At 38.6% G+C, this 14322-nt stretch overlaps 1 protein-coding gene across 1 annotated transcript in view; it reads right to left on the minus strand.

Annotated features, from left to right (window-relative positions):
- MRPL13 (mitochondrial ribosomal protein L13) overlaps nt 1–14311 on the minus strand; it is a 29019-nt gene extending 14708 nt beyond the window's left edge. The window contains exons 1-6 of the mRNA XM_054385471.1: nt 14264–14311; nt 13446–13569; nt 10881–10974; nt 8744–8804; nt 1636–1722; nt 1187–1308 (exon numbers count right to left, since the gene is read on the minus strand). Of these exons, the coding sequence (XP_054241446.1) occupies nt 1187–1308; nt 1636–1722; nt 8744–8804; nt 10881–10974; nt 13446–13569; nt 14264–14290 (515 nt within the window). The 5' untranslated portion in view covers nt 14291–14311. The remainder of the gene's footprint in view (nt 1–1186; nt 1309–1635; nt 1723–8743; nt 8805–10880; nt 10975–13445; nt 13570–14263) is intronic.
- Nucleotides 14312–14322: the final 11 nt, after the last annotated feature.

A 14322-nucleotide genomic window follows, 5' to 3' on the forward strand; every position in this document is an offset into this window, starting at 1 on the left:
CAATGAAATCTCATAGGAACCAGGAAATCTCAGCAAAAAAAAGAATCTACCTACCTTCACTCTGAAGAGGGCTTAAAGCATTAAGCTATGAAGATACCTGAGAAATCACATCCTAAGAAGACTCATGAGAAATAAACTGCTGCTATCGTTTTAAGAGCTGAACTCTGTCCACATGTGTAGCTAACACCTGGTTCAGTGGAACTGCTCAGTAAGATGACATACTGTTTGAGACCCATACCAGGGTCTGCTTTCTAGGATTAGTGTAGGAGTAAGTACACACAAACACTTTTTCACAGGACAAAGAGAAGCAGAACCTTTTAAAGACTACTACTGAAATAAAAATATCCATAATCTAACAGGAGACAGACCACCAAGCTGGTCCTGTTGTTAGTTTATTTACACCTTTCCCCACCTCCCTACTTGCTAAATTTCAACTTGAATTTCATTAGAATAATAAAGAAAGGAGTCACCTTTCAAGACTAATTTCTCAGTTGACTACCATAATGGGATTCTTGGGCCTGAACAAGACTCTAAAAATACACAGAAGGAAAATTATACTGGTACTAATCAGAAAATGTCCCCAGTATAAGACATTTTCACCAGCAGTTTGCCTCAGTGCTGTGTGGTGGTATAAAGCAAACCACAAATACTCATTCATATGCCACACAACTACTGTGGAAATGGTTTTTTGTGTGGAAAAGAAAGTATTTATCAAAATAAATATGTGGTATGTTCCTTGCCAAAGATCTACTCTAAGGGGTGTAATCTAGCAGAATTCTTTTCTTTCCTCTGGAGAAAGTCTGAAGGGTTCCCTCCCCTCAGTGAATCATTCCCTCAGAGCTGCATGCTGTTTCCTTTGGCTATGGCTCATGGTTATGTATTACACAGCACTCAACTCAAATAGGGGAAAGAAGTTTTTTTACTCACCTTTTGTTTAATGATGAAGAGTTGAAAACATGATTTTAAGTAAAGCTTTTCTCATTAAAATGAAGGCCAGAAATACAACAAAAAACTTAGCAATGCTCCTTTCTAGTATGACCATTCTTTGCTTTAATGACCTCCTCTCTCAAGAAATAGGTGATCAGAAAAACCCCAAAAGCATTATTTTTGTACTTACTGATAATGTGTGAGCCTACCTACAACATATTCAGTCAAGTGTCCTTTCCACAAAAGCTGAGATACTTACGGAGTCCAAACCATGGGAAAGGCAGCAATTTCTTCTGGAGTATATTCATCTAACCTCTTAGGGACTACACGTGGCTGAGGAATCTCTTCTAGAAGATTCTTCTGTATATCTTCTGGAATAACCTGAGATAGGTGAGAATAGCCTTAGCTACCTGAGTTTTTCAAACCCCACCCTCCTACCCCAAATCCAGACCAGAATTTGGCCACATTACTGCATTCTTTAAGCTAAGTGTGTTTGACCTAAATACAGAAGACAATCTCATGCATGTCTTAAATCTCACAACTTTGTGAAATGAAGAAAAAAGCATCAAATATGTTTAGATACATAAATAAAAAGCAGCTTGATTTTGCTTAACTTACCTACTTATGATGAAAGTTTTGCTATTGCTAACACCCCTTTTTCACATCCAAACCACAAAGGAATGAAAATGTAACTGCATGGCTACTCACATCATCTGGGAACAGGTGCAGCCTCTGCATCAGAGTTCTTCTCTGAAGGTTTTTTGGAAGCATTCTATAAACAGTAATTTTAACAATCTGAGGAAATATAACATGGTAACAAATAATCAGACAGGCTACAAATAACATGAACAGAGTAAGATGTGTTTGCCTCTGCCCATTCTAACAGTTACTCAACCTCTCTACAGTCAACCTCTTCCATGCTGAAGAACTCTGATACCACGCTCAGAAGGTGCTCTAGACCTTATCTTTTGGAAGAAGAAATACTTACTCCTCCTTGTATTAACACTTACACCAGCAGCTACAGAGAAAATTTCATCTTAGGAAGGGTGTTTAGCTTTGTGGATGATTACATATAATCACTCAGCTTTGAAAAGAATTGAGAAGCTTCTTGTAACTAATTCCATATCATATTGCACATAAAAAAAAAGAAAAAGAAAGAGGAAGACAAAGAAGAAGAGGGGTAGGATGGTGAAAAAACTACTATCTGCAATTTAACAAAAGGCCCTGGACTTCCATTATTGATTAACTGCAAGTTAGACCAGCTGTAGAACAGAAGGCCAAAGAGGTAGCTAGGACAGAGAAGGCAGTGCTGGAAAACCTCTAGCTTCCTATACTCTAACTTCTGCCTCAAAGATTTTTCTACAAGCCAAAGCAAATCAAAACCTAGTGCCTGGAAAGACCAAGTTTACATTCATCCAGCTCCTTGCTCAAAATTCTGCCTAAAGCCAAAACCTCACTCTACCTGATGTGACGACAACTCAAAGAATTTAGTCAAATACAGTCTTAACTGAGGCTGTATGGACTGCTTTTGCAACCTTAGTAAGATTGTGTAACTGAAAAGGAAGACTGAACCAGCAATATTTACAGGGTGTTAGGTACAGGCTCTCCTGTTACCTGAACATGCTCAAGTTTTACTAAAAATGCACCAACTCTGAATAAAAAAGATGTGGAATCACAAGAAAGTCTGTTGCTAAGCTCTTGTAAAGCCCGAACACAGATTCAGTGCTCCCTGAAAACACATATGAAGATGTTTCTTTAAGGAATAAAAATATTTCTATGCATTTCTAGTGCACTTCTAATGAAAGACAATTCCTACATTTCCTATGTGTTTGTTTATCTGTTAAAACACCAAGTTTAATTTCACATAAGAGGTAGATTTTAGCTGGGTTTCAAATTGGCAAGCAGCTTCCCTCCCCACATTTCTCACTGCAAACTTGATCTTGGTTTAAAACTAGTACAGTTTAACAGATTACTCAGTTATTTATGGATTCCCACTGCCTCCTCTACCTTCTATCTCTAGTAACCTGTAAAATTCCATAGCCTCATAAATACCCACTCCTAAAGGCCATGACACTTTCTCAGCAGGTCAAGACACCTGCCATCAGATGTGCAACTCCTTAACAGCCTCCAGAGCATAATTATTTGGGGATTTTTTAAAGTACTGAAATGCTGTCTGCCTGAATTTGTTTTGAATGACAGAACTCCTACTGGCTGTAGTTACAATTGTCTTCTTGGATATTGCAATGGATAATGCAGCTCAAGTAAAACTCTTGCACTCAGTCCCTTACTATGCACTCTTAACGTTTTATGAATATGAACAAATTAAAAATATATTTATCTGAAGCACTGTGTGAAGTTTGAACATTTCAATTTTTGGCTTGTATGCAAGTTGCAGGCTATGTCTGATGGAGACCAAGTTCTGAGAAAGACTCTTTGCCAGATAAAACATACTTTTAAGACGGAAATCAACAGAGGAATACCACTCCTGGTCCAGAGAAGCACAGAATAATTGGCTGAGTTTCCAAAAGTCTGTTCTAACAGCTGAGTTAAGTCCAATAATCACCAGGAAGCAACTCCACAACATGGGAAGGATACAGTGCTCCAGAGAAAACAAAAGGATTAACTACAGCACACACTGAAAAAAAAAAGTTTCATGAGACACACCACTTGCACTGAGGTACAGCTTGGTACTATGATCTCCTTCTACCAGTTCTTGATCTTCTGTTCTGTATATAATATTATTCTTTTATACCATGTGTTATAAAAGCATTCCAAGAACTTCACCTGACAGTAGAGCAAAAATGAATGTCGTTAAAACAGACACAGGAATCAACTGTTCACAGACAAACTTCCATTGTATGCCATTTTGTTTTCCACTACTGTCCAGCACATAAAAACTTAGAATTTTCATGTGTTCTTTAAATTAATCAGTGCCTTGCAAATTCAAGCACAAAATGGATTCAGAATATTTTAACAAAAGAGTATTTATTTTTGTCTGCTATGAAGCAAAAGACCAAGCCAGCTGTAAGATTTATCTAGAGCACCTAGAGGTTTTAAGACAGCAGCTTCTGTAACAGTATTCTCCTTTCCATGCCATACTAACTTCTGTGTACTTGTCCAGACTGAAGTTCTGCTCTGCTTAATGAAAAAACTTAATGAAAACACATTACTCCACAGTAATAAAAGAAAACACTGTATCTGCTGTTTCAGTAACTGACTTCTAATATTTGGGTATATTATATCAACTATCCTTGACTGATGCAAAGAAAATAGGCTTCCAAATACCAACAGCAAGATTTAATCATGTTTTGTGTCTGAGCTTTTCATCCAGAGTATTTTTATGCAGACATAATGGCAAGTCTGTATGTGCAAGTGGTTGCTAAAAAGTATTCAAAAGGAGAATTTGTACATTTTAAGCCCTTCCCATGAATACCAGTGGCTGAGCAAAACAGAACCCTGAGACCCCCAGAGGCTTCCTCACAGCGTATTTCCAGAGAGCTACCCTGGCTTAATAATCTTCCCTAGCAGGTAACATTCATTCCCAACAATTATTGCCTATTATTTCTTTGTCAGAGGCAATATAGCCTGTGAACACTGCAAAGGTCAAGCCTCTCACTGAGCATTTGGCACTAGCCAAACACGATTTCTTCTTTTTTTTTTTTTCTTTTTTTTTTTGGGGGGGTGGGGGGTGCTGGGACAGGGGAGGGAGTGAGACAAGGGGGTCAGTGTCTGATGTAGGAAAGAAAAACAACCCTCAAAACCAAACAAAAACTGAAACCAACAAACAAACAAAAGAAACTGCAACCAAATAAAAAACCCAACCCAAACCAAAACAAAGAAACCCTAAACCAAAAAAAAAAAAAAAAAAAAAAAAAAATCAAACCACCAAAACCAAACCAACCAACCAACCCAAAACCCACCAACAAAAACCCAAGCAAACCAAACCCAAACCAAAACAAACAAACAAACCCACAACCTTAAAACACCCTCAAAAAACCCAAACAAACCACCAAGGTTTGCTTACTTTTAAAAAACAGACTGAAAATTGATTGGAAGCTTTGTCCTGACAAGATTACTACCTGTAAGATTTTACCAGAAAGTTTATTCAATGCAATATTTGTTTGGTTTTAATCCTGTGAGATTTAAAAGTACATCGTTCATTCTTCTTGTATCAAGTGCTTAATTCTGAAAGTGTTGGTCTCATGCCTATCAGCAATTTTCCAGCTAAACAAAATTTCTGCACATTTTGTTAAAAACGAACAAGAAATCCCCAACCTTCTGTGCATTCAAAACACCTGTACCACAATTGAAATGGTTTAACTGTTTCCTTCACATTCAAAAGGCTCTGTTGGCAAAGAAAACTTACCAAACATTTCAAACTTTTTTTTTTTCTTAGCAACCTATAATGGAAATTCATTGTATCTGCTAATATGTCTCCTAAGAGAGTAGCACTGTTCTACAGAGTATTAGCACTATATTGACCTGAAGTTTTGAGCTACAGCAACAGGCTGTTATGCTGCACCTAAAAAGCATATTTAATATTCAAGAATTTACAGTAAACTTCAGATAAGGAAAAGGCTGAAATGTGAAGCTGGGTTTTTTTTTGCCTGGTCAAATCCAATAGACAAGACCTATTCTCTGATTCTTCTCCAGAAGAGCAGACAACTGAAAACACCAGAAATCATTAACAGATTTGCAGACACTCCCCTCCTCACACCTCCCAAAAGAACTCAAATGTGCTAAAGGTAAAAATGTGCTGAGCTTTCACTTTTGGTATCTTTTTGGCAACACACTGTCATATTTACCCTTCCATAAAAAAGAATTTTTCCAAGTGTTGAATAACTGGACACAACGAATACAGAACTTTTAAGTTCTACACACATCAGCTATGCAGATAGTTATTTGTATTTACTGCCCTATATTATGTTAAGAGGTACTTAAAAGTGGGAAAAATATTTTGTCCATCTGAGGCACAAAATTATACATCTGAGATTAAATTTATAAAAGCCACAGGTGTCTTTTTGTTTCCAACCAAGAAAAGCCAAGGACTGGAAATGGTTGCCAGGGGAGGCTTTCAAGACCAGTCTGAATAAGCCCTCATCTGCCTTATCCAACCAACAGCTGACACTGCTTTGCATAAGAGGTTTGACCAGAGACCTTCTGAGGTTCTCGCCCACCTGAATCATCCTATGAAAAAAACCCTGCACATACACATTCAAAATTCAGCAGAAATCCTTCTGAAGCACTAATTACTACCTGTGAGAAATAAAAAGGCTCCAAGTTAGTAAGATAAAATGATGTCAACCTCCTGAGACTATCATCAAGATCATAACCCATCCCTATACCACCTTGTATCAAACTTCTCATTATAACCATTTCAATTATCTATTAGCCATGTACCAGTTTTTCCTAAGAACAGTCTCTGTGTACTAGAAACTATGTTTAAACAAAGCTGTAATGGAAAAATATTTATCTTGGGGATTTGTATGTTTGAATTTAGACTTATGTAATTAAAGACAGTGCTAATCAGGATCAGAGGTCTACTATATACACACACTCATGGAATCTTACAAGCTTTAATCTATTTCTTACATAAATTAAAACCAGCCACATCTATTGCAAAATCTCAATGTAACACTATGAAATTTTTTAACATTCATATGGCAACATTCTTTTCCTTGGAATTAGTCTCTTCCATTAATTTAGTGCCTTAATTTCTGCAACAGCACTACTACCAAAAATAATGTTGACTCATCTAATGAAGCAGTGTCGCAATGAGCTACTGGGAGACAGCAGGACCAAGGGCAGAGAAAAAAGCAGTAGCCTCCAGGATGAAAACAATGCTTTGCAGATTGAAGACTGATTCCACAGGAAGATACAGTCTGTTTCCTACAACCTACCTAATTCCACTAGCTTTGCAGGAATTGAATTTAAGAAGATGAAAAGAGAAAAGATCTTTTTAATTCAAGGAAGTGAAACGGAGTGATTGACAGAAGTCTGCACAGTAAGTATCCACCATTTAGATCACACTTTGAGATCCAAATCCTACTTAGCCTAGGCATTGTTTTCTGAACAGTAATTTCTTTTTTTGGGTTTTCACAGCTATTTCTAAAGATAAAACATGCTACTAAAACACCATCATAGTTTCCATCTTTGTCATTATCAGAAAGTATTTCGCACCAAAACAATTCAAACAGTAAATAACAATTTCTAGCCATAAAGTCACTTGCAAGCCAAAACCTCTAACAGCTAGACATACAGAACATAACATGCCAAATTACCATCCACTACTATTAATTATGAGAAAAATACATATGAGGTATCTTTGAGAGGGCCATCTGAATGCTTTATTTTCAATAGAATGAAATAGCTTATTGCTGAGGGCTCTCCACAACTCTGTCTGAACAAAAGTTTCTCTCACTAAATTAGACCAACTCCTAAGCCACATCACCAAATGCAGAGTCTCTGTCCAAGACTTTACGTATTGGCAATGCATGCAGTCCTCCTCTGCACAAAAAGTCATCTGCAAGTCTGGCAAGAGAATACGTATTTCAGAATGAATGGAGAAGGTAATTTATACAGCACTCAACTCCCACGCCCAAACAAACAAGTGGTGTTACACTGCCTCCCAGTGCACAGTTTCTGGGTGAGGCACAAATGAAACAGCTTCAGGAATCCATTTTAGACATGGAACTACCAAGAATTCCTACAGGAATGGCAATCTTGGAACACATTCTCCAAAGTATTTAAATCGTTTTGAAAAATTCCAGACAGAAAATAATACTGAACTGTGGGATTTCATTTAAATAGAAGAAAATGCAGAAGTCAAAATAAAACCCCAGCAAATTCATATGGTAAACCACTTTTTAACTGACATTTTGTATAAGAGAGTCTTGGGACAAATGAGGATTTCTAAATGAGAGATTAGAAAGTAAGTAACAAAACTTGAGCGTTTTACAGCACACAAAATTTCTCTAGGAAAAGGAAGAAGCATTTTCGTATTTTTTATATAAGGTAGTGAAACCAAAGCATTTCAAAGCCAAAAATAAACAGAGGTTAATCTCTGCAGGCTTCATATCATATTCTGAAAAACTAGTACTTAGAGAACTCAGTCCTCCAATGCTAGCCATTCAAAGCTCTAATAAAAGTAATTTCATAACTGCATAAGTCAACATCCAAAAGCGTTCCTATCTAGCACCCTATTTTTTTAACCAGTAACAAATATATCAACACCAACATTAAGATTTATAGTAGTCTAACACAGGCATTTGGTAGAGAGACTTAAGTTCAATATAATCACCATTTCCAATTCTGTCACAGATTATAAACACACAGCACTGCAGAAAATATAAAAAAAACCCAAACAAGCAAACAACCAAAACCTATAGCTGAACTTTAATAGGAGAAAGAGGCAGTCATACATTTTAACATTTTTAAGATTAACACTATTCTTGCTGGCCCTTAAAGAGGTAGGGTTAAGGTTAAGCTGAAGTAAAGTTAAATTTTACTTGAGGCAGCTTGCTTATGAGAAAGGTCAGACCTCTGAAATGGAAAGCAAGCAAATCAGTCAGAAATGAGCGAAGCAAATGCAGTTAACTTGCTCATTTGGACAGCATGGAAGAATGCATAAACTACAATCTCACCCTCAAAACATGCTGTTTACAGAAACACTGTCACAAGCCAAGCTTCTAAGAGCTCACAGCAGAATGTCTGTAGCTTTAGACATGCAGGTAACCGATCCCTTTTGTTTAATGGAACTAAACACATGAAAATAAATCATCTTCACAAATCAAAGGGAAGAAGGAGAAACACGTACAGCAGTTGGATCCTTCAGATGGAGCTGAGTTGCTGTCACTTGTTTGAAACCACCAGGATAGCTAGAAAAACAGAATAAACATAGAAACTTAACACCATATGCTCAATTACGATGTTAACACAAACATCACCACATCTTGGGCAAGAGTGTAATAGCATTACAAGCCTTCAGAAAAGGAAGTTGTTCTCCTGAGGCCAACAACTATCTTGTATTAGAAAGATTCTATCCAAGTTTAATGCCATCTACTTTCTTATTCAAGTATTAAAAAGTTTGTGTTTCACAGGCACTAATTCATAAAGCATACGCTTTAATTGAATGATACAGTGCTGCAAGAAATTTCATGGATGTCAGGTAAAGCTGGGTTTCATTTCGGTTTAATTACACTACTAGGTATCAGTCTAAGTGAAATTAAAATAAACTTCATGACAGCAAAATGCAACCACTTAAGGAGCTGGAGAGATAAAAGTATTTGTTTTAATTTTACAATTCTTTGCATTTACTCAGAGCCAACTTAGCTACTCAGGCAAGCGCTTTAACTTCAAGAAGCTTTTAGTAAAAATTTTTATGAAGTCACAGGGATGGTGGGAGGTAAAAAAAGGCATGTTAATTTCCATCAACTCTGAACAACAATTTCTCAGCAATTCAGCAAGGAATTACAGGACTGAAACATGAAGAAAGCTAATTTTGCTAGTACTAATGTGACTCATTAATCTCCCTGACAGGACATACTTTTAAAATTAAAGAGTTTTATCTAGTGTTGTCACTGTATAAAATAGGAGCAACTGTTGTGAACTGATCATTGTCACACTGTAGCTCTTTATTGCACTTCTATCTGTAAACAAGTTAGATCTGTCAGAATAATATATTATACACTATTGTATACATTAGCATCTCATTTCTTCCTAGTTTTCCCAATTCCTTTTTTTTTTATCCTCCAGTTCAGCAATATATCAATTTTGGTATTTATTCTCTGATATACAGGTACCAGTAAAATAAAGTAAATGAAGTTGGCAACTATATGTAGCTTAAATGTGCAGTGCCAATGGGAATGTCTTCTACTGCTTAGTAAATAGAGCAGTTCTGGTCACTGGATTCATGCGTTCACACAAAACAACCTAGCTCACCAAACCTGTTAACTTACTCAATTACAATGACTACCTTTGAGTATAGGGGGGGAAAATATAACAAAAACCCCAAAAAATAACAAAACCAACAACAACAAAACCCACACAAAACCAAAAACAAAACAAAAACAAACAAAAAGGCTGGGGTCAGAGTGGCTGGAGAGCAGCCAGGCAGAAAGGGACCTGGGGGTACTGGTTGACAGCCGCCTGAACATGAGCCAGCAGTGTGCCCAGGTGGCCAAGAGAGCCGATGGCATCCTGGCCTGTATCAGGCATAGTGTGGCCAGCAGGAGCAGGGAGGTCATTGTACCCCTGTACAAAGCACTGGTTAGGCCACACCTTGACTACTGTGTCCAGTTCTGGGCCCCTCAGTTTAGGAAAGATGTTGAATTGCTGGAGCATGTCCAGGGAAGGGCAACGAGGCTGGGGAGAGGCCTTGAGCACAAGCCCTATGAGGAGAAGCTGAGGGAGCTGGGACTGTTTAGCCTGGAGAAGAGCAGGCTCAGGGGAGACCTCATTGCTGTCTACAACTACCTGAAGGGAGGTTGTAGCCAGGAGGGGGTTGGTCTCTTCTCCCAGGCAACCAGCACCAGAACAAGAGGACACAGTCTCAAGCTGCGCCAGGGGAGGTTTAGGCTGGAGGTGAGGAGAAAGTTCTTCACAGAGAGAGTGGTTGGCCATTGGAATGGGCTGCCCAGGGAGGTGGTGGAGTCACCATCCCTGGAGGTGTTCAAGAGGGGATTGGACGTGGCACTTGGTGCCATGGTTTAGATAGGCATGAGGTGTAGGGTGACAGGTTGGACTCGATCTTTGAGGTCTCTTCCAGCCTTCTTGATTCTATGATTCTATGAAAAAAAGGCAGCAAGCATATTTTTAAACACTGTAACACATGCAAACAAAACTCAAAACATGTAACCAGGAATTCCCTTTTCAATTAATATGCTAAAAAATACTTTATTTTAAAAACATGACAAATTCACCACTACACTCAGGGAGTGTTTTCTAAAGCTTACCCAGTATGTGAAGAATATACTTTCTGTTCCCATTTGTTGCCAGAGAAGGCAATATGTCTTGTATTTATTATGACAACATGATCCCCGCAGTCATCTACAAGGGAGAAATCAGTGGAAGATATCAACTATGATCTCAGAGTATTCTTTTATGATTTTGTTTTCCATCAAAACAAGGCCAATAGGTGCAATTTGTTACATAAGGCATGTGTACTGCACCTCTTCAGATAAATGTACAGAGATTTAATTTACTGTGGCAGCTTAGTTTTATAATTTAAGTAATTCCTGTCACACAGTTAAAAACATGTTTCAGGTGCATGCATTTCTCTTCCTACATTTTAATTAAGGATGAAATGGTAATCAAGGTAGGCATCATAGTGTTGACTTAGCTCACAAGACTGACAAACTACTTGCCAAATCTTTCATTAGAAGACAAATCTTAGCTGCTGCTTCTAGTCATTATAACTAATATTGCAATTTAGAACAACACCTGGGCCAGATCAGGTTTGCAGGATACTTTCATCTAGAATAGCCTTCTCCTTAGAGGATGCAGAGAACACTACTGAAGCAACTTAAGTGGCTCACCTATACCTGCTCAGTCCCACATAAAGAATTATATCACCCATTTTGTTTTTTTAAATCTTACCCATTACTTTTGGTTCTGTATTGTGAAGCTGCTACAAAGACAGGAGGCATGGGAATTAGGTTAGAGAGAAGAGGAAGTGCAGAAGAAACCTAAAACTCTGGATTCAAATCTCTTATTTAAGGCATATGGTCTGAAAGCATCTAAAAACAGAAGAGTGTTGAACACCAAAAGAGTCATTAAAAAAAAGATAAAACAATAACCTGTAATTTATTTTCCCTAGAAGATTATGTAAATATATGTCAAATCAAATTTCTTTCCTTCCCTAACCACAGCTTAAATTCAGCTCTAGATACTTTCAAACACAATAAATAGATATTGATTTTATGGAAGAGTGTCTGAATCCAAAATTTTAAAAAAGTAATTCTTCCCACAATGTTATTCTAAGGAACTGTCAGCTCACAGACACCAGTTCAGGACAAAAAACACCACCAACAACAGAAGCATGTTATGTATATCAACCACAAGTTCATGCATATTTGCTCTTAGAGACTATCAAATGTCTCAGTAGTAGTAACTTGTCCCAGGTGTGATACATTTGATAACAGTTTGTAGAATAGTTCAGTTATTCTTGAAATGACTTTCCAGGACTTTATAACTTCATAAACATAAAAATATCAAAGATCTTTATCACAGAACAGTAGAATACACTTCCTCTCAGTGTCTGCTTTATTTTCCAGTCAGCTCAAGTCTCCAGTGACATCTTGTGGATAAGACATAACTTGCAACAGCAAAACTCAGTTAAAACATCTTTAGAATATCTCAAATACTACTACCTTCTAGTTTAGAAAACAGATTAAGTATAATTTTAGTACAAGCTTTCTGCTTCCTTTGTATTTCAGTAATGTCTTCTGTAAAACGTGTATTGAGTATTAGGGAAACACTGTACCATCGATGGAAGGGATCACCTCTTATTATCTATCAAATACTTATCACCATAAGGCAGGCTCTGCAGTATTACAAATCATGGACTAGATCACAGATGCATCTTTACTGCTAAATCTTCTAATTTGCAGAAAAACAAAATTATTTTTTCACATGAAGATACCTTTCAACAATGATTACATCTCCCATTTAAGAAACAGAGAGGTTTCAGCCTCATCATCACTGAGTATCTGCAGTTGGAAGAGCCTTCTAGAGGTCCAACCTCCCACTTAAGTGGGAACAGCTCTTGAATATCTCCAAGAATGGAGGCTCTAGAACTTCCTGGGCAACCACTGTGAGTCACTCTCACAGTAAAAAATGTTTCCTGATGTTCAGAGGGAACCTCCTCTCTTGCAGTTTGTGCCTGCTGCCTCATGGGGACAGGACTTCTCTGCACCTTACACAGAACGAAGAATCACTCCAAGTCTCTCTGGTGTTGTGTAGCTAGTGAAAGTTAGCATTCAGAAAATCTAATCAAGAATCAGATCAATGTTTCATCAGTGTTTCAGTGTGAGGGAGCACTGGAACAGGCTGCCCAGAGAGGCTGTGAAGTCTCCTCTGGAGACTTTCAAAACCCACCTCGACACATTCCTGTGTGGCCTGCCAAACCCTACTGGGTTGGACTCTGGAGGTCCCTAATGTTCTGTGATTTAAAAACCAGTGCAACAAAACACATTTCAAAGATTTTTTTTTTTGTGGTGTTGTTTGGTATTTTGTTTTTTTTTTTCTTTTTTTTCCAATGGAAGCAAAATCCACTGTAATTCAGCTACTGAAATTAAATAATGACTTCATAATGACCTTCACATGGATTGGTGAAGACAACAACACAAGGCTGTAAAGGGCTATAACAGAAAAACATGAGAAAGAAAATGAAGATGTTTGCAATGTCAGGTTATTGAAAAATGCAAACTTTTTTTATCAGGCTTGATTTTATAAGTGAACTGACAAAAAAATATGCAAGTGAAGAAAAGCAAATTTGCTTTCTCTCCTGCAATACTCACTTAATGCATGATAAATAGGTTTATGCCTGCCTTCAAGTCTCATTGCAGCTGCAACTGCTATTTTCCCTGGCGGCTGCATCTTTGCATCAAGGAGGTACCAGGCTCTGGCAAAAGTAGCCCATTGCTAAAGAGAAAAGAAAGATAGTGTATATATATATAAGTTCGTTCTACTGTACATGAATCTGGCCTCCCCATTTCGATCAACACTTTTTTTTTTAACACTCCGAAACAGTAGACGAAATACCAACATTCAACAACACCCCTTTGAATACCCGTTAAATGGATGGAGAACGCTGCTACACACCGCAATGCACCCGTGCCGTAGGCATTTCCAACGCAAGTGGCAGCAACAACACTGAAAGGTTGCCAGCTGAGGGCTTTGTTTCAAGAATGAAGAATTCTTGCTGCAAGCTTCCCTTACCGCTAACGGAACTGTAACTAAGTCACTGCTTCGTGCCCAACACCTCTTTCTCTCTCAGCGAAGGGCACAACTGCCCCAAACGCAGTTTATGAACACCCAGCAGCCCGAGCAGCTGCAGCAGGGAGCCTTGTCTCTCACAGCAGCCACACGCCTTACGGACCGCTACTGACTCCTGCCAGGCAGCCCCTCCGGGAGAACTCCGGAGAGCATGACCGCACCGCGACCAGGGCAGGACGCCCGCGGCCTCGGCCCTCCCCCGCCCCAGTATCCCCCCCCGCTCCCTCACGGTCGCTCTCTGCACCACGACGGCCGCCGGGGTCCCGCCTCTTTGTGCCCTCAGAAGCAGCAGCCACCCTAGCACAACCTGGTCCAGGTAGGGGAAGAGAGCAGTGCTCACCTGTGCCGCTTTAGTGTAACTAGCCATGGCCGCCCTTCCACCGCGGCTGAAAAGGAAGC

The sequence above is a fragment of the Indicator indicator genome, chromosome 12 (genome assembly GCF_027791375.1).
Source record: "Indicator indicator isolate 239-I01 chromosome 12, UM_Iind_1.1, whole genome shotgun sequence".
Lineage (NCBI taxonomy): Eukaryota > Metazoa > Chordata > Aves > Piciformes > Indicatoridae > Indicator > Indicator indicator.